This window comes from Epinephelus fuscoguttatus, linkage group LG4 (assembly GCF_011397635.1).
Source record: "Epinephelus fuscoguttatus linkage group LG4, E.fuscoguttatus.final_Chr_v1".
Classification (NCBI taxonomy): domain Eukaryota; kingdom Metazoa; phylum Chordata; class Actinopteri; order Perciformes; family Serranidae; genus Epinephelus; species Epinephelus fuscoguttatus.
In genome coordinates, this window is record NC_064755.1 from 6,019,848 (window position 1) to 6,047,658 (window position 27,811).

The window sequence follows — 27,811 nt, forward strand, 5'->3', positions numbered from 1 at the left end:
TGAATTTTCAAAGTTCTGAACATTAAACAGTCACTGTAGCGCCATCATTAAGACTGTTTGCCCCCACTCCCTGTTTAGGAAGTTTAGCATGGGACTGGCCGTATGTGCCGTATGTACCAGCAGAGCTGCCTGCCCATTAACTTTAGGCAACATTGTGAATATGACTGAATAAGTTGGTGAAGCTGAAATAAAAGGGTTTTTTTTCTAAATTCAGACATCCAGTGACTAAAATCCTTCTTCCAGGTAAAAGATATTGTTAGAAGCGATCAAGATTTAAAAAGTGACAGTGATGTGACTTTTAACTGTAATTAAGTAGTTGGCTGGAAATGTCCAAAATGACATGCTGGTGCTTATGGAAGACCCTGCAGAATAATGACTGGCTACAGGAACCATAATATACCAGAAGTAATGTATTAAGACAGACAGAGGACACAGTAAACTTTTAACAGATGTATTTATTCTTCTTTCCAGAGTAGAGTACAATCCATGCCTTCACATATGTAAAAGTATCTGGTGTCAGCACAAGATGGAAATCATTGTCTGTAAAAGGATATTACTTTTTTCACATACACAGCAATATCCTGAGGACATAGAAAATTTAACCATTTCATTTTTAAAGATGCACATATTTACATATATCCAGTTTACAAAATTGTACGTAGTTAATGTGCATTAGCTGTAAAGCAAATGAATTTTTTGGATGTATTATGTGTGACCACGGCTATAGTATTTGCTTTATGGATCTAAATAAATAGAAGAACACCTTGACAGGGATCTCCTTGTTTTGTCCAGTGAAAAGTAGAAACACAATAAAATCATTGGCTCAGGCTGGCTTGTGATGTTCTTAGATGACAGCTGTCATAACCAGAAAATATCACGCTTTTGTAGAATTTGAACAATAAATAATGTCTTCAATAACAATTCTTTTTTACCATAAATTATTTTGTTTTGGAGGTATCTTCAAGATTTAGGTCACTTGAAATCATGCCTAAAGTGACATGTAAAAACAAAGTCTTGGTATACAAAGCATTAGCACTTAAGGGGCTCATTATTACATACAGAGTCAAGTAAAAAGTAAAAAAATTAGGGTAGTTCTTATGGTCAGCTGATATTTAGGAAATACCAAATAGGGGGCATTTTTAATTATGTCTTGTGTTTTTACCCAGATTGACATGGATAAACAAAATTATAATTTTATGACGACACATATAATTTTCAGGAGTTTAAAATAAATCTAGCTGCAAAACTAGACTGCTGACTCCCTACTCCAGCCCTCCTCCTCCTCCTCCTCCTCCTCGATATGATAGTTTGGACTCCATCCTTCTAGTGTTTGCATGCTCTGGACTCTGCGTATCATGGTGCATTGAGATTTATTACTAACTGTAAGTCTGTATTTGTGTGTGTACATCAAGCAAAATATTGAAAATGGATATGCTCTTCGTTCACAGAACATGTCTTTATTGTCTGTACCTAGGGTACCTACAGAGTATAGAAACAAGCATTTATGTATGCAGCTCCTTATATGTGGAATATTCTGCAGAAGAACTCAAAGTTGCACTCGATTCCTCTCGGGCGTTTCAAAGTGCTGTTGCAGGATTTTTGTACGCAATCATCTATATGCCAATGTCAGGGTGTATTTTAGCTGGTCTTTGTAATCATGTTTTCTTTTTTATGGTTCACTGATAATACATATTAATGTGCTTTTTGGCTTTTCTTTGCAGCAGCCTCATTTTGTGTTTTATATTGCTTGTTTTAGACCTGTATGTTTTTATTTTGTATTTTTGTTCTATGTTGTCTGTCAGTAACCCTTTTAAAAAAACTTTTAATTTTAAAATGTTTTTCTGGTTAAGTAAAGGTTAAATAAAATAAGATATTAAGTGAAATCAAAGTCATGTATGCATGTATGTATGTATGTTGCAAACGAGAATGGGCATTTTTATATTTTGGCCATCCACAATGATGTGAATCAATTTGAAGAAACATAATGCCTGAAACACAAACATGTCAGTCACGTCTCTTTCCCTGAATACCATTGCAGCTTTGGGTAGAATAATTATCTGTTATTCTGCTAATCACATTATTTGTGCTTTGCAGAATAACATGTTTAGATTCAGGTACTGACAAACTACTAGGCAGAGCTAGCGAAATTTGCTTTCATTTAGGATGTAAAATCTCCAAGTATAATTTATTTTGGTGAAAAAAAGGACCATCTTAAATTACATGAAGTACAAGTAAACACAGAGTTAGTTAGTACTTTAGTACTTAGGTTTTACTTCATCTTCAAACCATTTCAGAACTTTGTCTTTGTTGTCTTTGATCCATTTAATGTTGCTGGTGGTTCTCTCAATGGACTGATCCACTGCCAGGGTCCCAGAGCCAAAACCAACCTCAGAGTTGTCCTCCTTAAACTGCTTCAGCTGTCACAAAGAAAACATAAAATGAGTGTCTTGTTTGGGGAAGGGTCATTTGAAGTCAGACAGCAACAAATGACAACACAGAGACCATCATAAAGTGCAGCTGTACTAAAACACACAGGTAGCACATGGAGTCAAATGACTTAAAGGCACACTGACTGTACACACAAACTGACATGCTTGAAACATGACCGCATTTAGGGCCAGTACAGAAATTACTGTATTACTAAAATCAATCCCAAATTGATTTGTATTGGTTGTATTTGAATCTAGATAATCTGGATCTCCTGCACATCTGAGGTATTCCTGTATGTTAATCAGCACCAGGGCAATAACTGTGGCTTCTGTGGGGCTTGAGCACTGTCAATATTTCTGCCCCACCCTGGGCTCCAAATAGTAATTATTAGCTTTCCTCCGCGAATCCTCTAACTGAAGATACCTCTTTATCTGTATTCTTGTACCTGGTTTATCTTTATTTTTGTATATTTTCATTTATGTAAGCCTGCTTATGTAATACCCTGGTTTAACACCATGTAACCTATTTATGTTTGTCAGTAAAAGTCACAGAGAAGAAATACTTAATAGTTGTGAACAGGGCATTTTTAATGTAACCTGTAACCCCTTAAACTAATGTAGTTAGTTAGTCATGTGCTTCTTTGCCGTGCGTATTGCTTGATTAATAATGTAGGTAACAGTCTAGATTGGTAACCCCTTCTCATCCCAACTGTCAAATACTGCTGTTTTGTCAGTGAACCAAAACGTCATTATATGAAACTTTAGGTAGCCTTCTTCATCTTGTTTGGACATTCTGGCGTCTCAGTTGACTGTTATAACATGCATTGTGTCTCTCAAAATACACTTCTGTTTTCACAGGAAATTTAAAGTCTTTTTCAAAATAAGCCTACGACATAGATAAAACACTTCGTTTTCATCTTTATTTCATTACGTTTAGGCAAAAAAAGTCCCTGGTTAGGTTTAGAAAAAACAGCTTTTCATGCTGTATGACATATGTCAAGTGTAGCATGATACACACACACACACTAGCACACTACGTTGTTACGTTGGCCAGTCTGTTAAAGAGGATGTTGTGAGAAATGGTGTCAAATGCCGCACTCAGATGCCATGTCCTGTCATGTCCACAGACGTTGCTTGCTCAGTGGGTTTCTAACCGACTTGTCATTCAATGGCTCATCATAAAAGAACAAAATCCACTGTGGCATTAAAAACTGGTGCCTTAAGACTAGAGAATTACTTGGGACACTTACTTAGTCACATGCTGTTATCTACAGCAGTGGTTCCCAACTGGTCCAGCCACAGGTCCAGATTTCTTCCCAGTCATTAGTTCAAGGTCCCACAGTTTAATACATTCAACATCATAATTGACCTATGGCTAAGTCCCGCCCTCAAACGCGATGAGCCAATCACAGTGCGTATAGCTGTAAGCTTAGCTAAGCATAAGCTATCCTGAGAGGCTGGGTGACAGGGTATATTTTTTACTCTTTCCTAAACCACATCTCAACAGAGAAAAGTGTGCTTTGGATAAAGTTGTGCGGTAACGTTAGACCATAACATCAACTCAACGTGAATAAGATTAATAAGGATGTCTACATCTGTTTTAAGGTAAGTCAACATTGTGTTTGAGGCAACATATTGTCACTTTGCTGGAAAGAAATATAAAGTTATCTTTAACGTCTCTAGCTAACGTTAGCTAAAGTTAGCCTAATGTTAGCTCCTAGCTGCATTGTTCATCGTGTCACCTTGTTTGCTGGGAGTTCATTAGCCTATTTTGTTCTAGTTTTGTACTTTGGTGATCGTACATCATTGTTAGCTGTTGCCCAAAGGGCTCTAGTTAAGCTAACGTTAACTTCTGGAGCTTAGCTTCATTAACTTATCTGTAATGGCAGAGATAACAAAGGTTGGCAAACGTTATGCTGAATGATTCAGTGTAAATACTGTAGCACCAAACTAACAGAGAGACACTCTTGGTAAAGATGGTAAAAAGACCATTATCCTTTTCTTATATTCTGAGCCAAAAACCTTAACTTCAGTGGCACTTTAACTTGTTGTCTTTGATGGTGACGGCAATGAGATGCGGTTCACAAGCGTACATTGTGACCTGTAAATTTTGACTTGTAATTTAAGCTTTTCATCGACCTTCTCAACAATAAAATGATTAATATATCCCTCCAATGCGTAGTTTAGGCCCTTTTGGTTACTTCTCAATGACATCTGATCGTTATGTCCCCAAAAATCATCAACTGCCTCCTGTGAAATGCCGTGTACAGTGACCCCTGCCATAGCGCCGATCACTGAATGTTGATCTTTTGTCCGAGTCAGTGGAAGGGCGGCGCGGCGCAGCTTGCATTTGGCCATGTCATTGAGCTAGTTTGCTGTCTGTCAAGTAGCTATCCGTTAACCCCTCACTCTGCAGCAGGAAATGGCACTTCAAAATAAAATCCCTGTGCTGAAAATTCCCTGTACTTCAAAATAAAGTATGTTTTTACAAACTTGACACATCAGAGAGTCACTTGCAATCCATTCAGAACGGACCTGCAACCCACTTTTGGACCACAACTTACCAGTCAGGAACCACTGACCTACAGTACATGTAATGGACCTTTTTCACAGCAGACATTTTGACTTGCGTCAGTAGAAAAAGCACAGGTGAAATTGATAACATTAAGGATGGCTGAGTTCCATTCAGTGTCCCAGTAAGCTAGTAACATTTAGCCAACATGGACAATACCAGGGTCTACCCTAAGTGGAACGCAGCTGTCATTAGTGTCATTGAACGCACCTGTGTTGCTCCTACTCTGACGTGTCAAAATGTCTGCCGTGAAAAAGGTCTATAGCATAGTATAACAAAAGGAACCAAGTGAATGGCACTAAAACATAATATACCTTAAATTATACAACAGTTAGTTCCGGCCCTGCAATCTGATTGGTTGAGAGACAGTAAAACCGTGACGATATTGGAGTACAACATCATGGTTATTTCACTGTGTATGTATCACTCCGCCTCACAGCTGATTGCAATCAACAATCAAATCAAAACTGACGGTTAGTGTCAGTTAGCTCAGCAGTTGCGTTGCATCCCTGGAAAAGTATTTAAACAAACTTCCACCAGATGCAAATGTCCTTTAACTGAAGCCCAGGATGACAGCAGCTCACACAGACAATATCTGGTACACTAAAGCTCCGCTGGGAATAAACTCACTCGCACAGATGCTGCCGAAGATGTGTAAAGAGGCGGGGACAACAGCTATCTACACCAATCACAGTCTTAGGGCAACTGCCATACGAAGTTGTCAGATGCGGGTCTTGAAGCGAGGGAGATCATGACAGTGAGTGGGCACAGGTATGATGTTGTTTTAATGTAGCCTATGTGTAAAGTTAGTCTTCTAATTAGGAGTCGGGCCCTAAAATGTAACTTTTGTCTTGCAGGTCTGAGAGCTCGTTAAAAAGCTACTGGAAGCCATCCATGGAGAGCAGGAAACGATGGAGCAACATACTGTCAGATCAGAAGGCAGAGTCGGCTGTGCCTGTGAAGCGACAGTCCACCATGCAGTCACCACAGACTTATTTCACCGGCTGCACAATTAATGGAAACGTAGAGATAAATGTGTATAAAGAGTAAGTGCCTGGCGCACCATGTCTGCGTTACATAGCAACGGTGACAGCGGAGTCCTGAGGGAACTATTTTCATTGCCGGAAGACAAATAAAATGCTTAAATTATCTATTTGTCCTCATTTTTCAACATTTCTTAATCAGCCTTGCTTATTTAACTGTTGAACTGTTGTATAAAAGCAATATCACACTCAAGTTCGTGATGTTATACTCGTATATCGTCACGGCTGTGATTGTCTTCAGCACTTGTCCTGTGGCCTCGTGTCTATGACCGAATCACAGTGTGATATTGCTTAAGTAAAGATTCAACTATGTTTGATTTTGGGCAAAACTCATTATAAAAAAATAAATTAATTAAAAAAAAAACTTCAAAAAAAGGCATCTAGAATATCTAACCTGTTGCAGCTCAAAGTCAGTGGAGAAGCGCTTTGTGACTCCATTGATGAGGTTGGAGAAGGAGAATGATCCACCACCATACCTGAGAGGAAAACAAAGCCAAGACATAACCCATCATTGTCTGCAAAGTGCCATGTTTTTACTATCGGGAAAACACATTTCTCCATCCTGGATTCATTTTCTCAAAATAGTTCTCTGTACCAACATGCCACTCAGTAGTAACAGCAACACTTAGGTACTCATTACTGTACACAATGACTTTTTTTAATAATTATTTAGCATAAACCAAGACTCCATTACTAGAAAAAGAAGGGCATGCCGTAATTGCATGGATTGTGCTTCCTTACAGTACTGTACATATCACAGCAATACAATGATAGGCTCTTTTTTGTTTGTCATTTTTCCATGGAGATAATTTCAAGTGCACAAAATGAAACTAATAATTTCCAGGAAATACAGGAATGATCAAGTTTTTACAGGTCAGGCCTGAGACTTGAAGTCACACCAAATAACTTTAGGGATAACTTTGGTCATTTTAACCTGGACCTGCAAGCGCGCACACGTGAACACAGTGTACAGAGAGGCAGTTAGAGCTGCAGGCTACAGTGAGGCTAATAACAGAGTTCAAATGATGTTTTTCCAAATAACTTTTTATATCGGGGCTTCAGGACACTTGGATCACTACAGACGAGCAGTATGGAGATATTTTGAGGTTTCAATTATGTGTTTTTGGACTTTTGAATCTGGGGTGCCGTCAGCCATTAGGTGGAGTTGTGTTGCTACCTCCTGTTGTGAGGACTCTAAAACTTGATCTGAGCCTCCATTGGCATATGGGTGCATAGATAATGGCTGAATTTTCATTTTTGGGTGCACTATCCTTTTAACAGGGAAAAAAATGGTAGAAACCTCAGCAAACTGAATGAATTACTGTTATAGACATAACATACCCGAGGTGGATGGGGTAACAGGAGATGAACTATGAGCAAAGCGGTCGAAAACGGTACATTTCTCTGCCTATATGTGATACATATTCACTATTTTTTTTTTTAAAAAAAGATTGTTCGTGTTTCTGCCCTTACGTGCAGAAGGGGTTGTTGAACTTGTGGCAACAACCATTGTCGGCATCAACTCTTGTAAAGTATAAGCATAGCATTTTGCTACTAATGGATAGACTTGATCAGCAAAAGGTAAAGAAAAATATCTGTAGGGTCCTTTCTATAATGTTGTCAGACACTTAGAACAACAACCTGAGCGTGTCAGTGGCAAAAACAAGTACTTTTGATGGAAGTAAATTGACAGTGCACAATTGCCATAGAGATTACACTGCAGTGTGTTTTACCGCTGTGCATGAAGTGGTCTCTCTAAATACTGGATCAGTTTTAAAAATTGTTGTCTCTACTAGTCATTTAGACACAAAACCATGGGAAGATAGGGTTCAGGTTGAAAAACACTGAAGCTTCCCTTTTATCTCAATCTGTCAAAGATGTTTACTTTTTGTTGCATGTAAAGTTAAAATAGAGGGTCTTCAAACTGATTATACATTTTCTATTTAAAAAGCTAATTGGTTGTTGTAATAGTTATACTTGTCAAAATGACACAAAAAAAGTCTCCAGAATGACCACTGAAACAACAAACTACTAACTTAATTCAGCTGTAGTGAAACCACACTCAGCACCCTTGTTATTCTCTGTCAACAGGAAGCCTGCGTGTTTTATGAGGGGTCAAGACCAAAGTTTATATTACACTGAGCATCAATAAATCTGTCACTGATAATAAACCTGATTGTAAAACTGTCTATCTGCTATGTGATGATGAGACAATGGATCTTTTATTGTGTAATTGTGCTTTAGTTGAGCATGTGAAAATCATAGGTCACAGAGATATGTTACCTAACACACCATATACCTGCAATTATAGCAACCTTTTACTCAGAATCATTAAGTGCATTTCAGTACCTTTACAGTTGTCATGTTTTCTATAAATTGTAATGCTAAACAGACTTGGTTCATTTTGAAAAACATTGTTATAGACTACTACTTTTCTAATGTTCCATAGGAGTGCATTGTGTTATACTGTGTTGTACTCACTGTGTGAAAATGTATGACCACCGAGCCCTCACAAAGTCCCATGCCAGAGGCTGACCAACCACATTGTTGGCAATGTAGACAATGGTGGAGGTTGCATCCTGCTTTCGGATCATGTCTGGGTTCAGAGTATACTCCAGGTACCTGAAATGGCACAAGCAGAACAGCAGGCAGAGTATTTGTGTACTGGTCAGTAACTGTCAGTTATGTGCTGTAGCACACTGTATAACATATTAACAAGACTGTGTGGAAGCAGACCTGTTGAGCAGCCAGGGCTGCTTGGTGCAGGCCAGGGCAGAGCGGAGTTTTTCAGCTTCAGTAGCAATGGTGGCATTCTGAAACTTTGACCAAGCAAACTCCCACTCTTTAGCGCCACCTGCTGCGATGGCATTACAGTACACAGTGGAGCGCAGGTTGGGGTTGATCCTGAAGCAAAAGTACATCTTTAAAGTTGAGCAAACTATAGATGATGAACAGATGGTTGCACTTAAAGTTCAATAAAGAGTAAATGAAACAGTGGAAGGGTAATATGAGTTACATCTTGGGGTGTATACACTCACTGGTTTTCATCAGTGTCCATCCATTGTTTGAACCATGTCTTGGTCAGATTTTGGCATTCCTCATGGCCTGTTCTGCAAGCCAGGCTGATAGCATTCACCTGATTATACCTGGAGGAAGGAGAAAAAGGAAGGAGATGGTGCATTAACAGTAACAGGTGAAAGAAAGAAAACATGAAGAGTGTGCTTGAGGACAGAGGAAATAGGCCTAAATGAAGCAAGTGTTTGTGCAGTTCTCTAGAGGGAACAAGAATACAGTGTGGGTGGTCTCTATCATTAGAACCTAAGTATCGTTTTGTCTAAAATACAGTTTCATCTTGAGAGGGATAATCTGAGTAGCACCTGTTTGGCTTTGCCTCTTTACAGTTAGCATTATGTTTTCCAGCAACAAACGGCACCATACATAACATCAATACACTGGGTTCTGTGCTTGACAGCAATAGGGTGCTTCAGGGATGACATTTTTCTGTAGGCTGATGTGGAAGTTAGCATCACCTTGGTTCCCTTGCCGAAAAGCCTATGAGATGTTTCCCAATGGATTTTAGATTATTGCAGAAAATAAGCCCTGTGGCAAACAAACATTTATGTTACTTAGAATTTTGTTTTGCAATATAATTTTCACAAATGAAAACCTCTTTTGTTATTTTTGAAGTCTAAATGCAATAGTCATATGTAAAAAGTTAACGTTAGAATAAATTTGTGCTTTGCCACTTGTTAGCAGCCACCTTTTTTATGACAGATAAAAGCTTCAAAGTTCCCGAGTGGGGTATCTACTGATGTATTATATGCCATAGAACAAAACACGAAAGTCTCTCCAGCTTGTGCTAACCACAGACTTACTTTTAGGCATCTAACCAAAAACCCATTCAAAAAATCCATTGACTTTGAGACGAGGGAGCCACAAATGATAAAATGCTAACTATTTTCTGGGTTTTAGGACTAATTCCTGGGGCGCTCTATGGGGTGACAGGACTATAAAGTGTGGTTACCTCTGTTAAGGCCTTTTTCGTTTTAATATTAACATTGACTAATAAAAGCAAACACTAGCCAGTTGTAATGCTAGCCACTGTAAGCTAGCAAGGTTATAGAATGTTTACAGCTAGACAGCGATTCATGGCCAAACCAAAGCTCCCACAATGGGCTAATGTTACTACAGTCACTACAAGTTGGAAATTCGTAGGTAAACAAAACTGACTCAATGTAACAGGGGCAACAGAGCTGACCTGTTCTTAGTCATAAATGAATAATTAAAAACAAGATAACTGTAAATGTGAGATAAACTACAGCTTTGGTTGCCCAAGAGCTTAAGACCTTCAGTACAAAAAAGATTTGTCACATCTAAAAGTCATTATTTCATAAGAAAAATATCTGATGCATTATTTGAATAGTGTGTTAAATTATGACAATTATAAACTCAAAAAAACAAAACAGTATTAACAGTGGGTACACTTCCTTATACAGTGTAACAAAGGACCCTGTTTCCTAGAGGCTACTGCTAAAATGATCCCCACGGTGGACTTTACAACTAGTCAAGCTGCATAACTGCTTGGGACTGCAAACTAAAGCTGCCCATTGTTGACTTATAATGGGTCAGAGAGGATCCTAATTTTGAGGTGTTTTGGGGAGAGGAAACCTATTACCCATAATTTAGTTAAAGGGTAACACTGGCGTTTTTCATCTTGGACCCTATTTTCACATTAGTTATGTCTAAGTAACTGATGGTAACATTTTTTTTTTTTTTTTTTTAAATTGGTCCAGTATTTAACAGAAACAGCAGTGAAATCGCCATCACCAAACCACAAGACTCCATTCAAATATATTGTAATATAATTATCATAAAATGCACATCAGTGGCTACTGTTACATGATGGCTTCTCATTCGGAATGAAATAAATCTGAATGAAATCATTCAGAATTAAAGTCTTTCCAGGTAGTTTACATGGGAAATAGTTATTCTGAATGAGGGTTTACATGGGAGATCAGTTTAATTGCCTTTATTCGGGTCTGCGCAAGGTTTGGGGCAGGGAAGGTTTCTGATTGGATAGGGGCGGTGGCGGATGTTATGTGTTTACGTTTACCGGAAGAAAACACTGTAGTCCTCGTTCCGGATAACAAGGTGCTTGACGACGCCGTTCTTAGTGCCTTTTTCGGGCTTGTTTTGCTTATATTCTTGAACCAGCTGTTTTTAGAAGCTGCCATCTTGTCGCGCGCGCTATATATGTCATCGCACCAGAAGGGCAAGGAAATGAGCATGTTAAATTCTGTTCTGTTAAATTTTATTCTTGAAAACAAGAAGGCAGAACCAACTGTTGAAACAGATAACCTGTTTATAAAGTGTTGTTCTGTTCTTTAATGTTCAACTTTTTTATCTGCAAGTTCCATATTTTTTTATTGCCTCTCTTAAAAAGAATAACGTCAGGAGAAGTAGATGCCCACACATTTCTCTATACTCACTGGTCCATGTGTCCATCAGGTACTTTGCTCCAGCTATCAGTCATATTCTCATAGTATTCAAACAGAGGGGTGACCTGTTTCCTCAGGTAAGTCTAAAAACAAGCCAGACAGAGATAAAGAAATATGGTAATCCATGAAGATTAGAATCATAAAAGTAACTTGTTTTAGCTCTTTTGATTTTTATGCTGATATGTTTGGCTGAAAGAAATCACACCTGCATGGGACCATAAACCTCACTGCGGTCAAACATGAGGTAGAAGAAGTCCAGGTTGGTGAGCGCTGACTCCCAGGGCATATATTCCCTCTCCTTATTCAGGTACTTGGTGGTATCAAGGGCCAGTTCTGTACGGATGACCTTTGCTCTTTGGGGTTACAAGGTTGTGAAAATGAACGGTATTTCCAGATTGTGATACATCTTGATCATCGTTTAGTCCAATAGTCTTAATAGTCTTAAGTTCTTTACTCTTAAATGTCATCATCTTTATATGATACTCTATTAGCACGACTTACCTGGCCATGTTAAAGGCATCATCCACCAACTGAGCTCTGTTGATCACTGGAATAAGCTTGAAAAACAAGAGCAATATTCCTGTCACTACTACTACAACAACTCAGGTCAAAAAGCACATTCACAATTAGTTTTGAAAGGTAGAGATCATGCATTATTCTACGTTAAAATATACCTCATGATTGGTCTTCAGAACATTTAGAAGTTTGTCCCAGTTGCCCTGGTCATAGTTGACTCTGTAGTACCCCACCACGTTGAGGTTGGCCAGTACCCACTCAGCTCCTGTTGTCTTCATCTCATTAATTGTGGCTACAGAAAAAAAGGAAGATCCGAGTTAATGATTATTGACATGCATGAGACCAGAAGGTGTAAGATACTGAATTTTACTTGTCTAACACTGTCAGTGTTTGCTTGTTATTTTTGTTCTGTGAGGTGATTTTCTGCAAACTCAACCAATGAACTCTAAAGTATTTGATATTTGAGCTTTCTTCTAAGATGTGAATCAGACTGCCAGACTTTGCAAGTCAATAAGTGCTTTCAGATGCAGTAATGAGGACTGTCCTCAACAGTCCATTTTTTTCATCCGTAATTGTCGCACATCTAGAAATAAATACGACTTCACTTTGTATCAATCATGTTTGCACACTGAGTCCGAAACTTTGATCCATCATTAAAATCTTCTGAACAGGTTTGATTTTCTGCAGTTTTCACATCCATCAGAAGGCTTTAAAGAGCTGTTATACCAAGAATCAGTGTGTGTGGGACACAGCTGCAACAAGGAACAGGGTCCACAGAAACATTTTATAACTCAGATAGCTCACTTTTAACGGGTCAGATAGCAATATTCCTGTGGATAATTATGACGAGGAGGAGGATGTGGACCGCACACAGAATGTGGAGGACTGAGAGGTGGGAAGGCTCTGCCCCTTTTTACGGCTGTGGTGCCACATGAAAGACTTGGTGACATCCAGATAGGAGAGTGGCAAAGGAGGAAATGTGTCTTTCAATTTTGTCACATATTGCTAATTTTCACAACAAAAAGGACAATAAAAAGCATTGGAGTCAGTGCACGGTTTCTGTGAATAACGATTTTTTTCAGATGACGGATTTAAAAAATGCATCTGAAAAAACTGACTCATTGGAAACTTCAGTACAAGAGGGAAAAGGAGAGAGACTGGAGGAAGATAACAAAGACTTGAGGCACGCAAAGGACTTATCTTATCACTGGAAGTCGTCCTAAATGTGACTAAAGGTTATGAAAGCAACAGTTTACTTTAAAGAGCTATTCATTAATAGTTTACTCCTAAGAGCAATTCATAGAGCAGCTAAGAACAACTTTTAAAAAGGAACAAAGAGAGCTCGGTACCATTAGGTACAACCCACTCCTGTAGATTCATACTCCACAACATCAGGAGTATACACCCATTTCTCACCCAGGAAGAGGCCTAAGTTCTGGTCGAGGCTCTTGTCGTTTCATGTCTAGACTACTGGAACTCACTCCTAGCTGCTGTGCCTGCATGTTCTCCTGCACTACCTCGCTCCTCCACCCCTTAACTGACTCCTGGTAGCTGCTGGAATCCTGACAATGGTTATCTTTTGGCTTTTAAAGTAATATCTGTCTGTGATTCTGTACCAGTATAAAGTTATTCATTTAGTTTGAGAAGTGGGCAGTGGGAATGACTGGGGCTTGGAATGGAGGTTCTACTTCATTCTAGGTCATTTTTTGGGGCAGTGAACATAATTAAAATTCAAATTGTGAACTATGAATGTGAACTAGTTCATTTTAATTGTTGTGAACTGAACTTTTAGCCAGCTCTTGTGAAGTGTAAACTTCCTAACACAGGTCAAAGAATACTTACTTGGCCCGCCCACTCTTTTTCACGGGGTATTTTTCTCATCTACAGTATGCTTTCAAGCTTTGTTTAGGCTTGGTCAGATAATGTAGGTAGTTCTTTTATTTTTTAAAGTTTTATTTTTCTACTGTTATATTACATTATTTTGACTTGATTAATTCAGTCATATCCTATAAAAAACATGTTTCTTTCTTAACTGCTAGCGGCAAGGACGCGTGCAATTAATTTAAATAAATCTGACTTACCTTGATCATTAACAAAGGCCTGCTTGACTATGTATCTACTGCCAAAAATGTTAAATCTTCACTTACTAAACTGTCAGTCTGTTGTTATTTTATTTATCAGCACTAAATCACCACGTTATTGTTGGTGTCTGTATATCCTACCTGATTTACTCTCCAGCCATTTCAGTTCCTGGATGTCTTTAGTCTTCATCCACTGGATTGGAACAATCCATTGATATCTGTAGGATAAACAACTGTATCATTACATTTATGTATAGTTTAATCTTTGTTGTTTTGTCAAGAACTGGGAAAGGGAGGTTGTATCACTTATATCACCATGACATTTAAGTAAAAGTGAATTAAAAACAAAGTCGCAGCAGCATCATTTTAGTAGTAGTAGTAGTAAAGATAGTAGTATTACTATTAAAGCGGTGGTAATAACAGTGTACTAGCATAAGCACGATTACCAGCAAAAATAGTAAAATGAATGAATGAAAGGCTGTGTACACACTTAAAGGGAGAATCAGTAGTGACTTCAGAGTCTGGATCCAACAGAAAGTGCTCCTGGGATACAGCCCCAGTCATGGTATTTATAGTAACCACGGGAAAGCCCATCTGCAACACCCAGGTGTTCATGATGTTATGGACACTGTCAGGAAGCTCAGTGTTATTAGCCACAACAGCCTGTGAAAGCAGACAAACATGGAAAAAATTAATGTAATGGTCAAGAGTCGGTTGGCACATACAAGAGATCCTTTTGAATAAAGCACTAGCTAAATGCTCAAATCTATAGAGCCATACCATTTGCAGATGATCCCATAGGTCTGTGTAGACTGTGTTCCCAAACGCGAATTCAGCCAGGTAGGTCTTCAGGGTGGGGAGAAAACAAAGAGATAAATTAGTCATTTTGCTTTGCAAGTGTTGAGACTTCACCTTAAAGACACTTAACAATCATTTGAAAGCCCCCTTACTCCACGCAAATCAGGTAAATATTGTGGGGTCTGCCCATTGGTCTGACAGCCCATTATTCCGAGCATATAAAACCCACTGTTCCGAAGTCCCGTTGTTCCGAAATCATCATGATGCCCTGTGGTTAAAGTCTGGTTAGGCTTAGGCACAAAAACCACTTCGTTAGGGTCAGGAAAAGATCATGGTGTGGGTTAAAATGAAAAAGAAAGTGACAAACACATAAGCCGTGAGCCTGCTTCGCCTCAAGCCTTTCCCAGCTGACCCAGAGCCGGTCGCGGCGCACCATCAAGGCAGAAATACGCCTGCCAGGAGCCGCTCAGCACCGCGGAAAGCTCCCCACACAACCCGGAACCCAGAGTTAAAGGGCCAGTGTGTAAAATGATTGCAGGGCTCACTCGCTCACCCCTCCCGTCGGGTAAATGACGGTGGCCTCGTAGGGACAAAAAGGAGTTTTCAGGAGTAGGTCTATCTAGCAACGAGGTGAATATTTATTTAGAAATCTAAGCCATGCTATGATATTGTAATGAATCCCTCACGAGCAGGAGACCAGAGGATCGTTCGGGAAAAAGGCCAGTTTATTTGAGCACTCCAGGAACTCCGGTAACACTCCAGGGGGTAAAAGACTCCGTCCCGAACTCTGACTCTTCTAGCGTAACAGACACACTTCATACACACATACTCGTTTACCATACTGGGTGGGGACCCCCCTCCCCTCTCTGCTCCGCCAACCTCCAGCCCGCACACTGACTGACAGCGTAGCCTGTAAACAGAGCTCAGCTGTTTATTTAGCCTAGCAATATCTCTGGACTATAGCAGCTGCAATGGACGACTTTGAACGCAATTTTGAAGAGTTTCTTGTAGCGGACACAGACCCAGAGCCATACCTGTTTGAGCCGGAGCATACAGATGAGGAACTCCATGTGTTTGATGCTGAGCGGGCGAGAAGAGAGGCTGAATGCACAGAATGGGATTCGGTGCTACCATCGCTGGGGAGATATATCATCAGGAGGAAAAGCGCCGCAGAGAGTGCATCACAAGGAGTGAAGTTGTGTCTTCTTTTCCTCGCAGATGACGGTTCGGGTTCATTCTCTCCTGTTGCGTGGTAAGTGTGGTCCATTCGCAAACTTCATAACCAAAAAAACTTTTCACTACTCTCTATCAACGAACTACTAACACTCTGCTGTTTCCTCCTTCTTCTTCCTTCTGCTGTCTTCGTTGGTTCATTTATACACACGAAACGCGTTCTCTGGCTGGCTGGATTGTCCACTAGGGCTGCCGTACATACATGGCGGTGCAAGATGGCGACCTCTCTAAAGCAAGGCCCTTGCTATATATATATATATATATATATATATGTATATATATATATAAGCATAATTATAAGGCTACGAAAACCAAACAAATTTTATTTTATAGTGATTATACACTTGTATAAACATATTAATGGGTAGAATATTCAGATTCAGATTCAGATTGACAATAAACCATGCCAAATAGTACACACTGGCCCTTTAATAACAGGAGGTTTATGGTGTTTCATTCTCTCCTCTCTAAGACACTTGTATCTCAACCAGTAGCCTACTTTTGTTGCATTTGCTGATCCTCTATGGTGCACAGATACAGCATAGCCTAGTATAATCACATATCGGAACAATGGGAAGTCGGACCAATGGGCTGTCGGACCAGTGACATGGACCCAATATTGTATGTCTCCAGGCAGTTCTTACCCTGACTCCAATTGTGAAGACTTCTTCAGTAAGAAAATCTGACAACATCCTCAGCACAGATGCTCCCTGAGAATGAGGAAACAAATTTGAAATGTTACAGAGCTAGTTGTATGCTTCTGCAAACTCGTCAAGTTGCAAAAACATGGATGCATCACACATATCTTGTCCCCAGAAACACAGATGATCTGTACAATCAGCCCAGTTTCAAGCTGCGCACCCAAGACTAGTGTCACCATTAGTGTCACACAACAAAGTTGACCTTTCACCTTTTGGATATAAACTGTCATCACTTCCTCATTTTATCCTACTAGACTTTTCTGTGAAATTTTGTGAACTCCTGAGTTACGGTGAACAACATGTTTTGTGAGTGATGTCACAGTGACCTTGACCTTTAACCACCAAAATCTAATCAGTTCATCGTTGAGTCTGAGTGGATGTTTGTGCCAGATTTGAAGAATGAGATAGCTGGATGCAAGGTCACAGTGACCTAGACAGATGGATGCAAAGTCACAGTGACCTTGACCACCAAAATCCAATCAGGTCATCTTTGTGTCCAAGTGGAAATTTGTGCTACATTGCAAAAAATTTGGTGTCCGACTGGGGCCATTTTGTTCAGTGACACAATGTCACCATGTTTGCTGGGACATTGTGGCAAAATCTTACATATTTGAGGAAAAATAGCAAACAGATTTCTATGGAAGAGAAGCTAAATCCATAACCGTGGGTGGATTGATTTTAGAATCAGAGATGGGTAGAGTATTCTGCTGCTGTTTAGGTCCAAGAGTTTTAGGTTACCTTGCTGTACGAGATAGCATCAAACAGCTCACTGATCTGTGCTGGTGTCTTTATGTCCTCTTCTTTAGAGGATAGAGGGTGAGAAGAGGCCAGGGCATCAACAGCGAACACTCTGTGGACATCGCCGAGCACGATGAGGTCTTTCTATTATGACAAAAATAACACAGCATGGTCAAAACTCTACTAATCAATGTCACTTATCATCCGTCACAGTCATTATTGAGGTCATGATTTGGGAGGGAAATCCTTACCACTTTCCAGTTAGGTTCAGCGTTATCTGCTCCCAGGTACTCAACATAAGATGCAAAGCCTTCATTCAGCCACAAGTCATTCCACCACCTCAGGGTCACCAGATTACCAAACCACTAAAGGGACAGCCCATAAAAAACAGTGTGAATGCTATGCCAAGAAACAGTTAAAATAACAGACATGCAATAGATGGCATGTGCACAGACTAACCAACACAATGGAGTAACGTAACAGATAATACAAATTACTAAGATTATACATAGAGTATAACTGACGTCCAAAAAACAAGGAATTGAGACTTAGCTTAAACTTTACAGCATACCAATACGTCCTCTAATTAACATGGAGTTTACGTACAAAGTTGGCTAGAGCTGTCCTCAAGGCCTTAAAATTGACTTGAGACTTGCTTTGGCAATATCTAAGACTTGACTTATTCTGGCCCTTAAGAACTAAGATTTGAAACCTGCTTCTATGAGACTTGTCATAGAATGTAATCTGGCTCTGTAGGACTTGAGACTTTGACTTGAGATTTGACTTGGATTTCTTCTCAAGGCCATAGTTTTGACTTGTTTCTTGTTTTGGCAAGACCTGTGGCTTGACTTAGACTTGCCAGCCAGAATTTGAGATTTCACTTGAGATTTGATGTGACGAGTTGTGACTGGAATTGCAACTGCCTTTAAGGACTAGAGACTTGACTGAAACATGCTTTGACATGACATAAGATTCAGCTTGGACTTGCTCTCATGGAATTATGTTGATTGGTCGATCGATGATCTACTCAGACTTAAAAAGGGATCTTTACAAGTCTCTCTTTAAATGTTACACAAAAGCATTCCACCTTTTTTCTTCAATTTCAAATTATTTTTTTCAAAACGATTAAAAATGAATCACAATCCATTAGAAGTTAAAATAGCGACCACTACACAGACATTGAGACATGACACTATTTGCAGTGTTCAAATCTAACCATGTGAGCCAGTTCATGAGCGATGATGGTAGCAATCCTCTCTTTGTTGGAGTTGGAGGAGAATGCTTCATCGTAGAGCAGTGCTGTCTCTCTGTATGTGATCAGACCCCAGTTCTCCATGGCTCCAGCATTAAAGTCTGGTAGAGCTATCTGATCTGCATTATGAAAGATATTATTTGTGGTTAAATACCTGTGATGTTACTACTGCTTGTAAGTTAAACATGTTAAACAAGTTCTAACTGTACAAATGTTGAAACATGATGTGGAGGGAGGATGACCCAGAGTTAGAAATGTGTAACAGTGTAACAAAATGTATGTGCTGGCCAACAAAGACTGGATGACATCAAATAACAACTATCATGAAAGACTGTAAAACAATCAAGTTATCATGTTTTATCTGTTAATAATTGATAAACTACGTGATCGTGACTCGTGATCCTGTCATAAAATGTCAAAGAAAAGATACAAGCATCAAGCAGTACTTAAAAAGATAACACTTGCATAAATAAAAAAAAGGAAGAGAATGAAGGATGAACTTTATATATGGTGTTCAAGATGACTGGCACTGTCATGCCTCTTGCAGCAAACCGGGCTAGCTAGTCAACTTATTATTTATTTTGGGTACACTTGAAGACATTAATGGATGCAGACTGTTTGTGTGGCAGATGGGCCACAGAATGTATTTTTTTACTGGCTACATCTGCAGCACACATTACTGCGTAGGGCCGTCTGAGTCTAGGCTATTGTCATGCACTATTTGTATGTTTTCTCACGAAAAGTAATGCACCAAAATTTGTATATATCTCACATAATCATGAGCTAGTAATTTGTGTCTCATGTGTCTCATGATTATGTGTTAATTATTTGTGTAAGCGGTCCCAAAAGGAAACAGGTTGGGGTGGTGGATGGGTCACAAAACACAGGACTTTCTCTCAGGAGATGGGTGTTAGGAACCATGTAAATTATGAGTCATTTTAAACTATGTCTTCAACATGTTTCTTTTCCGAAACCTTACCTAACCACAGTTACTTTACTTGCCTAAACCTAAAGATGCTATACCATGTGTCTTTTCCTAAATCTAACCACATTGCAATATATGTTAAGCATATAACTTAATGTTATGTGCATAACATCATTTGTGGAGCACCAATTTGTGGGATATCATACAAACCTTTGTATAAGTATATGTTAGCAGGTCACAGGCAAAACATAACGTGAGCTTTTGTTTTAGGATGGTGTGGGATCAGTTTTTGGACCCAGCAAAGTGTTTGTGTTAAATGAGTAAGTTAATATCTACAGACTATAGTGGGCTATGTAAATCGAAACTCTGCTGATGCTGATTTTCAAGCAGTTCTGTGTCACTGAAGTGTGGGTAGTGTGTACTAATGAGTAGTGTTTGGCTTCCCCATGTGCTGCAAATGCCCGGAGCTCCTCATTCATTGACACTGAACCAAGCAGGCTTTTGCTGGAGGATGGGCACAGACCACCGGGTGCTACAGTGTGGCTAGCTTACTTATAAATATTAATTGACAGGACTTAATATATCATTAACTTGTTGGTACTGCAGAAACTAGCAGACAAACAAGTTACCCATATCAACTGTTTGCAGCTAAATTCCAGTTAACGTTAGATTCATATTCATTCATATTTACTCAGGGAGTTATAGAAAAATTTTCCACCTTATAACCTAGGTTAGAGTGACAGCTATTGCTTTCCATGCTAATGTCCATGATATTGCTTTGACGCATACGCTAAAACGACAATCCGGTTACCATGGATTATGTCGCATTTTTATCCACCCCCATTCTCTGAGTAAGAACGGTAACAGTTAACAGTAAAACAGTAAAACAGGAAGTAACACTGGCTTTATTACAGCAGCAGCAGCAGCAGCAGCAAAAAGTATACATGTAACAAATTTGATAGCATACTTTAAACAAAGATGAATGCAAAAACGATATGAAAATAAAGTATTGCATCAGATCATAATGTGTGGTGAACTTACCAGACTTGGGCAGAGGGTAGTTGTAATTGTAATATTTCTCAAAGAACTTAAGGATTGGTCCAGTTTTGTTAAGGGCGTACTCTCCTTGACCAGCATTAATAGCCGACTTCCGGGCGAAGATGCGGATCTAAACCCACACCACACAATACACACAAAAAAACCCCATATTACTCAGTTTCCCTATGCACGATGCTGTTAGCTTGAATATCATTGTCAGTAAACCATGAAAGATCTTTGGTTTTAAACTGATATAATCTCATTAACTGCATAATTGAATAATGCTACCATGTGTTGATCTTTTATTCAATTTATCATGTTTAAAATTTCTCTGATGGCATGAGTTCTGTTTTTAGAGTAATGACAGAATCCAGTTGACAAATCCAGTTGGAAAATGACTGAGCTGTTTGTTAGGAGTGTGGATACTTATTCCCAACAGGAATAGGTATAGGTAAGATGATTAAAAGTTAAGTTGCAAAACTCAGTTATAACCTGCCATTGTACCAAAACTGGGGTGTGTAAGCTCTGATCTTGGGATGCTCTTGAATGTTATTAATTAAGGGAGAGCAACGATTACAGAAGTGAGCAACATATACAATTTATTTTCCAGTTAAATCACAAATCTCAAATCTATAAGAATCTTGGTAGTCAATTAGGAACAAATACTTTGTTCCACATCATTATACAACAAGATTTGTAGGCTAGCCTTATTTTCCTTGCCCAGTTACCTATTTAAAGACAATATATAATCCATTCAGTAAAATTTAAAGTAAAAGTTGCTGATCTAATAGCAGAGGTGGGATCAAGCCATTATTGTGCAAGTCACAAGTAAGTCTAAAGTCTTAGCACTCAAGTCCTAAGTCAAGACTAACAATATTCGAGTCAAGTTCCAAGTCCTAAACTTTGAGTTTTGAGTCCTAAACAAGTCATAATACACTCCTCACCATTGTGGGGCCATTTCAACAACAGAGTAATGGTATATTAAGTTATAAAAATCTTGAATGTTTTTTTTTAAAGTCTGTACTTACTTGCTAAAACAAGTTTTTTGGAAGTAGTTGTGTCTCTGTCTGTAATTGTGAGCCCACACATTTTGCATACTATATTTCATTTTTTGATGACCACCCATAGTTTTTGTACATGAACAAAAATTAAAAAAAAATTCAACTTGTGCTAAAAGTAACATAACATTAGTTCTTCATGGTTCTCTCCTGCAACCTGATTGGATGCTGTTGAATTGGTTCAAAGAAAGTGGATCTGGAGAATTAAGCGTCGCCTTGCTGGGACTAGCATTAATGTTAGTGAATTCAGGAGATGAAGGGAAATTAGTTGAATCGTGGCACACTTTTTAAATAACATACGTTTTAATCTTTGGGCTTGGGGGAGATATCAAGTATTTTCAAGTCAAAAGACTGCAGTCCAAGTGAAGTCATGAGTCATTGGTGTTAAAGTTCAAGTCGAGCTGTAAGTCATTTTAAATACCCGTCTATACCATGTGTATGATTGAAAAACTGCTATGATTCAGGTGCCCCCTAGTAGAATTTTTAAAAGCCACAACTGCACACCTCTAAGTTTCCTGGAAACAAAAGCTGCATTCATGAAAGACTGACAAAAACTCTTTGGGAGTCACTTACCAAAACATCATCAATGGTGCTACTGATGAAGGCAAAGTCACTGACAATGAATGCCAACAGGTAGGTGGACATCTTCTCAGTTGGCTTAAAAACTGTTGTCTGGATATTATTTTCAGTCCTTGATCCTATGGAAAATAAATTTAAAATAACAGTAATTAAAAAAATAATCTGCTGTCCACAGTCTGAGATCACCCTCAAATTATGTTACATCCAGTTGTAAAACAAAATGACCAGCATTGTCCTCCCCATATACCCCTTTGATTTGGTCTGAAACTGTTAAAATTATCCATCAAAATGTCATTGTAGTGCAACTGACCTTTTACCTCGCCATTGGACAGGGCTACAGTTCCACTGTCGTGCTTCAGCGTGATGTGGAAAATAGCTTTCATAGCAGGCTCATCAAAACAGGGGAAAGCCTTCCTGGCATCTGTCGGCTGCATCTGAGTAGTGGCAACAACCCTGACAGAAGATACACAAATGGAATATACAGGGAGTTTTATGGAGTGCAGGAAGCTTATGTAGAACAACCACCACTCCACCCAGCTTGGTTTTGGCAAGGTGCTGCAAACATCAGTAAGTCCAAACTGGTAGAAAAGATTTCTACACACTTAGATCTATGCAGTGTTTCACCTAATCAGAGTATACATATGAAAGTGTGTGGTTATGTTTAGCCTACATTGGCCCAAAGACTAGAAGTAGGGAGGAAACTGCTAGCACGATCAAAAGTGAAAAAAAAATCCACTTTCCAAAGGCTTCAAAACTGTCTTACTTGCATGTCACAAGTGTAGCATGCTACACATACTAGCACACTACCTTGTTGATAAATTAACTCCATGATTTTTTGGGGGTTCACACTGGAAGTGAACAGTGTGCTCCCAGGTGAAAGTCCGATGTTTTTTTGACCAACCCACCCTTGTACACTGCAGTAGTTGCCTGCAGTGTCAGAAATAGCCACGGCCCTGTGTGTATCGTGCTGTCATGAAGAGTGTCTATGTTGGTGTCTGAAGCTGACACCTACTGGTAAAGCGGTTGTATATGAAAAGCTTGATGGTTGCCTGTGGCATCAGAAATAGCAGCCTTCCGTGGTGTATAATTCCGCTGCAAAAGGTGATACAGAAATCACTGACAAAGCGGCAGTATTTAATGTATTTTGCTAAAAACAAGAAATCTTGGAAGATGATAAGATGGGTAAAGTGACAGTGTGTGTCAGACTTGGTTCTGTTTGTTTAAATCACTTTTTTTTTTCAAAAAGGAGGGTTCACACTGTACACCACTGTACTATGCAATGTTTCTGTGTTGTGTAGAGTGTACTGACTGTCATATCCGGGGGGATAATGTCAATAAATACGGACTTTGCTCATCAGGAAACACAGACATTGGAGGATAATCTCTAAATCACATGAGGTCCCAAGGTAATACTGGTTCAGTGCAAGTAGGACTTTAAAAATAGAAATGTTATAACATTAATGCTATTTTATGACCAGTTAATGCTAGACATTGAAGTCATTTCTTAACCAATAACTTTTAAGCAGAGCGGTTGCATGAGCCTTAAAAGGAACCAACCATGCACCTGAACAAAATCCAGGTAAAGTGTTGACTACTTTGCGAGCTAACAAGATAAAACATGTCAGTAAAACAGTTTTGCACTTGTTTTTTTTTAGCTAGACTTAAGATAGTAAAGAAGACTAAATTAATGAAATTAGATCTAGTGTAGCTCTAGATAAGCTGTGAGGCTACTCCTTTAAAATAGCAAATGTGTTGTGTTAGAACTTATTTGGAACTTCTCATATTGTTGGCCACTGCATTTTCTGAATCTTATGGGACTCACTTTTTTTTTCAAATTATATATGTATATTAATTACACCAAATACACATACTTTTTCTTTCCATCCTCTATGTATTCGCTCCTGTAGAATCCTCCCAGGTCATCAGCCAGCTCTCCAGTAAATTCAGTGTACAGGTGGTACTTTTGGTCTTTTTTCAGTTTACCATCCAGATGTATGACCAAGTATTGAGTCACAGTCTGGAGCCAGGAAGACTTGATTGAGGGGGCTTTGGCCCCACTGACTGAGGTGAGCTTCGCCATGATGTCATTCTCAAATTTGGTGTAGTTCAGCTTATTGGAGTGGATAAGAATCAGATCTGTCTCCTCAGCACACGTGAACTCCACACTGGAATGACCTAAAACAAAATGATATGAACTGTGATCAGCAGTATTGAGAAATTTCAGTTCTACCCAACTGCAATCCATTTGCTTAGATTCAAATTTTCTGACTCCAGTAATTGACAAAGATGGTAGAAATTGGAAACCTGAATCCAACTTTTAAATCAGGACTCTTCAACTATTTTCAGGCCAAGGACACTTAAACTGAAAAAGAGACGGAGCAGGGACCTCTTGCTACGTATATTGTATAAAATTGAGTTCCAATTGAGATAATTCTCTGAATGTGTTTGGGTCTTTTCTTGTTCGCGCTTGCCCGTAGCTTCTAAGTAAAAAGCAGTAGTAGCATGGCTTGGTCCATTAGCCTCCCCCTCTGCTCTTTCACTGGTGGTTTTTGAGGTGGATGATGTGTCAGAGTCTCTTGCTCAAAAAGTTACATAACTATCCATTGTGGCTCAAAAGAATGTCTGTACACTTGGAATAATATTACAGTTAATTGGCCAATATGTTTCAATAGTACATAACTGTTAGTTAACTAGTAAACCTCGCCGTTATGGATAGATGCTGCACAATGTTTAAACGTTAACTAGCTTACATGACTGCACAAGGTTTCAAGGGAATCAGTTAGCCTGTCACTTATATTGTGTACTGTAAATTAAATGTTTTTGTTTTTATTGTTATTTCTTATCAATATGCTGGTTTATCTTTATTTATAAATATGTTGAATTCATGTTAACATGTATTTTAAGACATATTTTAATTTTTGAAAAAGAAAAAGACAAAAACAAAAACAAAAACAAAACAAACAAAAAACTTAAACCAATCTATCTAATAACACTATTTCAACCCCCCAAAAAGAAACTCTGAGGACACCCCAGGGGTCTCGAACCCCAAGTTTAAGACCCATACTTTAAATTAGCTGTTCCCAACCTTTTCAGCCCCTGTAACCCATTAAAATGAAGCAATGTCCACTTGCAAACCCTCTGCACTCGTTGCATATGTTAGTGAGTTGTGAGCATTTCAACCAAATATCAATTTGTTTTCATTGTTTTATTTGAAAATGCTTTCAAGTCCTGAAGAGGTAAAATTATCCAGTGATTCACAAGGAAGAAAACAAATATTAGAGTCTGAAAAAAGGATTCTGTGCAGTAAAAAATGTGACCTCTCCCAATATATAAAGTATTGTATATCAAATCAGAATAAATCACTTATTGTCGCTTTCCAATTGAGCGCTTTGCCTTTTTTTTTTAACTGTATGAATAAGGTTTCCTGTGTGGGCCGAGACCATTTAAAATGCACAAAGCTAAAAAAAAAAACAGGGCTGTTTTTAGGTGTCCATGACAAGCTGATATTTAGGAAAATACATTCTTCATGGGACAGCAACGCTTTGCCAAGTATAGCTGTGAGGTTCTGCACTGAATACACTAAATAAGACTACTAGTAAGTCGTTTGCAACTTCTTCTGAGACTGTTTAATTCACAGACCTGTATGGGTGTTTAAGGCAAGGACACAGGACTTTGAAACGCATTTGCAAAGAAATTAAAGGGGAACTATACTCATTTTCACAATTCATACATGTTGCTCTTCTGGTCTAAGACTGTAAAAAATATAAGTAAACATGAACAATTCTCACCTAAAGCCAGAGTGCCAAAACTCATATTTGTGATGTCATAGGGTATAAGGTATGGAGCTGCTCCATAGACAATGCATTGGAAAAGGTGCTCTAGATTTGGATACAGTTTCTGTTGCAGAACTGAGAACACTAATAAAGCTCATTTGAGTAAAAAAAAAAAAAAAATCTGGTATGACAGGCAGAGCTGAAGGTGAGGAGTGAAGCAGACTAATTTTTTGTAAGAAAACCTGCTGCATTGGGCTCAGTTTAAAAGCTAGGACACATTAAACTAGAGGACCTAAGGCATCCATTGGTACCAACCATGTTAAGCTATTTTGTCAGAAAGGGAGCCAGGTAACCCTCTAAAGTCATAATATGTTTTGGTGAGAGAGTCCCTGAACAGTCTTGGAATTGCAGTAATTGGGTTTCTGCACACAATTTGACCAACATTAAAGTAGCCCTCAAGAGTGAATGAATAAATGAAGAAAAAAGATGATATGCTCACTCCTGATTTGATGTAATGATTTATTACCTTGTGGTAATTTCTTCAATCAATGTTTGATTTTTACTTTTCTCTAATCATTCATTGGAGGGCTTTTTTTCAGCCCAGGACAAACATATGACTACCTCTGCTTTTCAAAATAAGATAATAAGGTCTTAACACAGAGTAGATAAAAAAATACATGTGGAAATATGATTACTTGGATAGGAATTTGGCCCCCCTCCCCCCGATTGGTGTGGATAAGAGGCCCACTTTTGAAAATGTTGTCCCTCTGCCCATATTTCCTAATGACTGGTCTGCTTTATACCCTATAACATCACAAGTTTGAGACTTACTTCTCTGATTTTATGCTTTGAGGGAGAGCAGCTCATGTTCACATATATTTATTAAACTTTCCTCTGCCAGGGAAATAACATATTGGAATTGTTGATTTAGGTGGTTTTCCCTTTTAAGAAGCCATGGAGTACTTTGAATTAGGCTGAAAAATTGTAATAAGTAAGTCAGGATGCAAATCCAGAATCTCCTCGAGCAGGAGGTGTGTTTTTTTTCAATAATGCTGTGACTAATCAGCCTTCTATCAGTCATAATCTCCATCTCCTCTCCGTCTCCTTGCCTCCAAACTACTGCTGGTTTTGATCCTTGTCGACCAAAGAGGCTAGATTTAGACCCTGAAAACCAGTTGAATGCAACCACTTTGTATAAAACAAAACAATTTTGCTGATGATGAGCATTATACTCATAAAACCTTACCAGTAAAGATGTAGAGTTTAGTTGTCTCATCTGGAGTCAGTCGTGGCCACAGGGTGACATTATAGTGGTCCGGCACCAGGTTCTTGGGCAGTCGATACTGGTCCCAAGGTTCATTTGAAGGAGCAGGTGTCGTGACAGGGGGTTTGGTTGTTGTTTCTGGCGAAACCTGATTATTCTTTGCCTTTTCCTGTGAGTAAACAACAGACAGAGCTATGATAGTAGCCAGGGCCCCCGCACCCAGGATGATACCCACTATTCCAACAGCTTTACTGATGAAGAAACCTTTTCCCATGTTGTCTGCCTGTACTGGAGCAACACACTGAGACAGTGC

General features: G+C 38.9%; 1 protein-coding gene across 1 annotated transcript; it reads right to left on the reverse strand.

Moving 5' to 3' along the window:
- Positions 1–437: 437 nt before the first annotated feature.
- On the reverse strand, positions 438–27,811 carry LOC125887248 (aminopeptidase N-like). The gene is made up of 21 exons (XM_049573927.1): positions 27,481–27,811; positions 24,333–24,636; positions 22,772–22,914; positions 22,456–22,580; positions 20,828–20,954; positions 18,826–18,980; positions 17,861–17,974; positions 17,610–17,753; positions 16,815–16,880; positions 14,920–14,985; positions 14,630–14,802; positions 14,281–14,357; positions 12,217–12,350; positions 12,044–12,099; positions 11,748–11,895; positions 11,534–11,625; positions 9,083–9,190; positions 8,781–8,948; positions 8,526–8,666; positions 6,439–6,520; positions 438–2,417 (listed from the first exon to the last, which is right to left on the reverse strand). The coding sequence occupies exons 1-21, from the start codon at positions 27,770–27,772 to the stop codon at positions 2,256–2,258; spliced, it is 2,877 nt and encodes a 958-aa protein (XP_049429884.1). The 5' UTR covers positions 27,773–27,811; the 3' UTR covers positions 438–2,255.

Excerpts from the sequence above, each read along its gene's own strand:
- LOC125887248 (XM_049573927.1), bottom strand. The coding sequence starts at position 27,772 with ATGGGAAAAGGTTTCTTCATCAGTAAAGCTGTTGGAATAGTGGGTATC. Across the intron at positions 14,358-14,629 it reads ACTACTGATTCTCCCTTTAA|ATATCAATGGATTGTTCCAA; the intron begins GTGTGTACACAG and ends TTTATCCTACAG. Across the intron at positions 9,191-11,533 it reads CCTGATGGACACATGGACCA|GTATAATCAGGTGAATGCTA; the intron begins GTGAGTATAGAG and ends TCCTTCCTCCAG.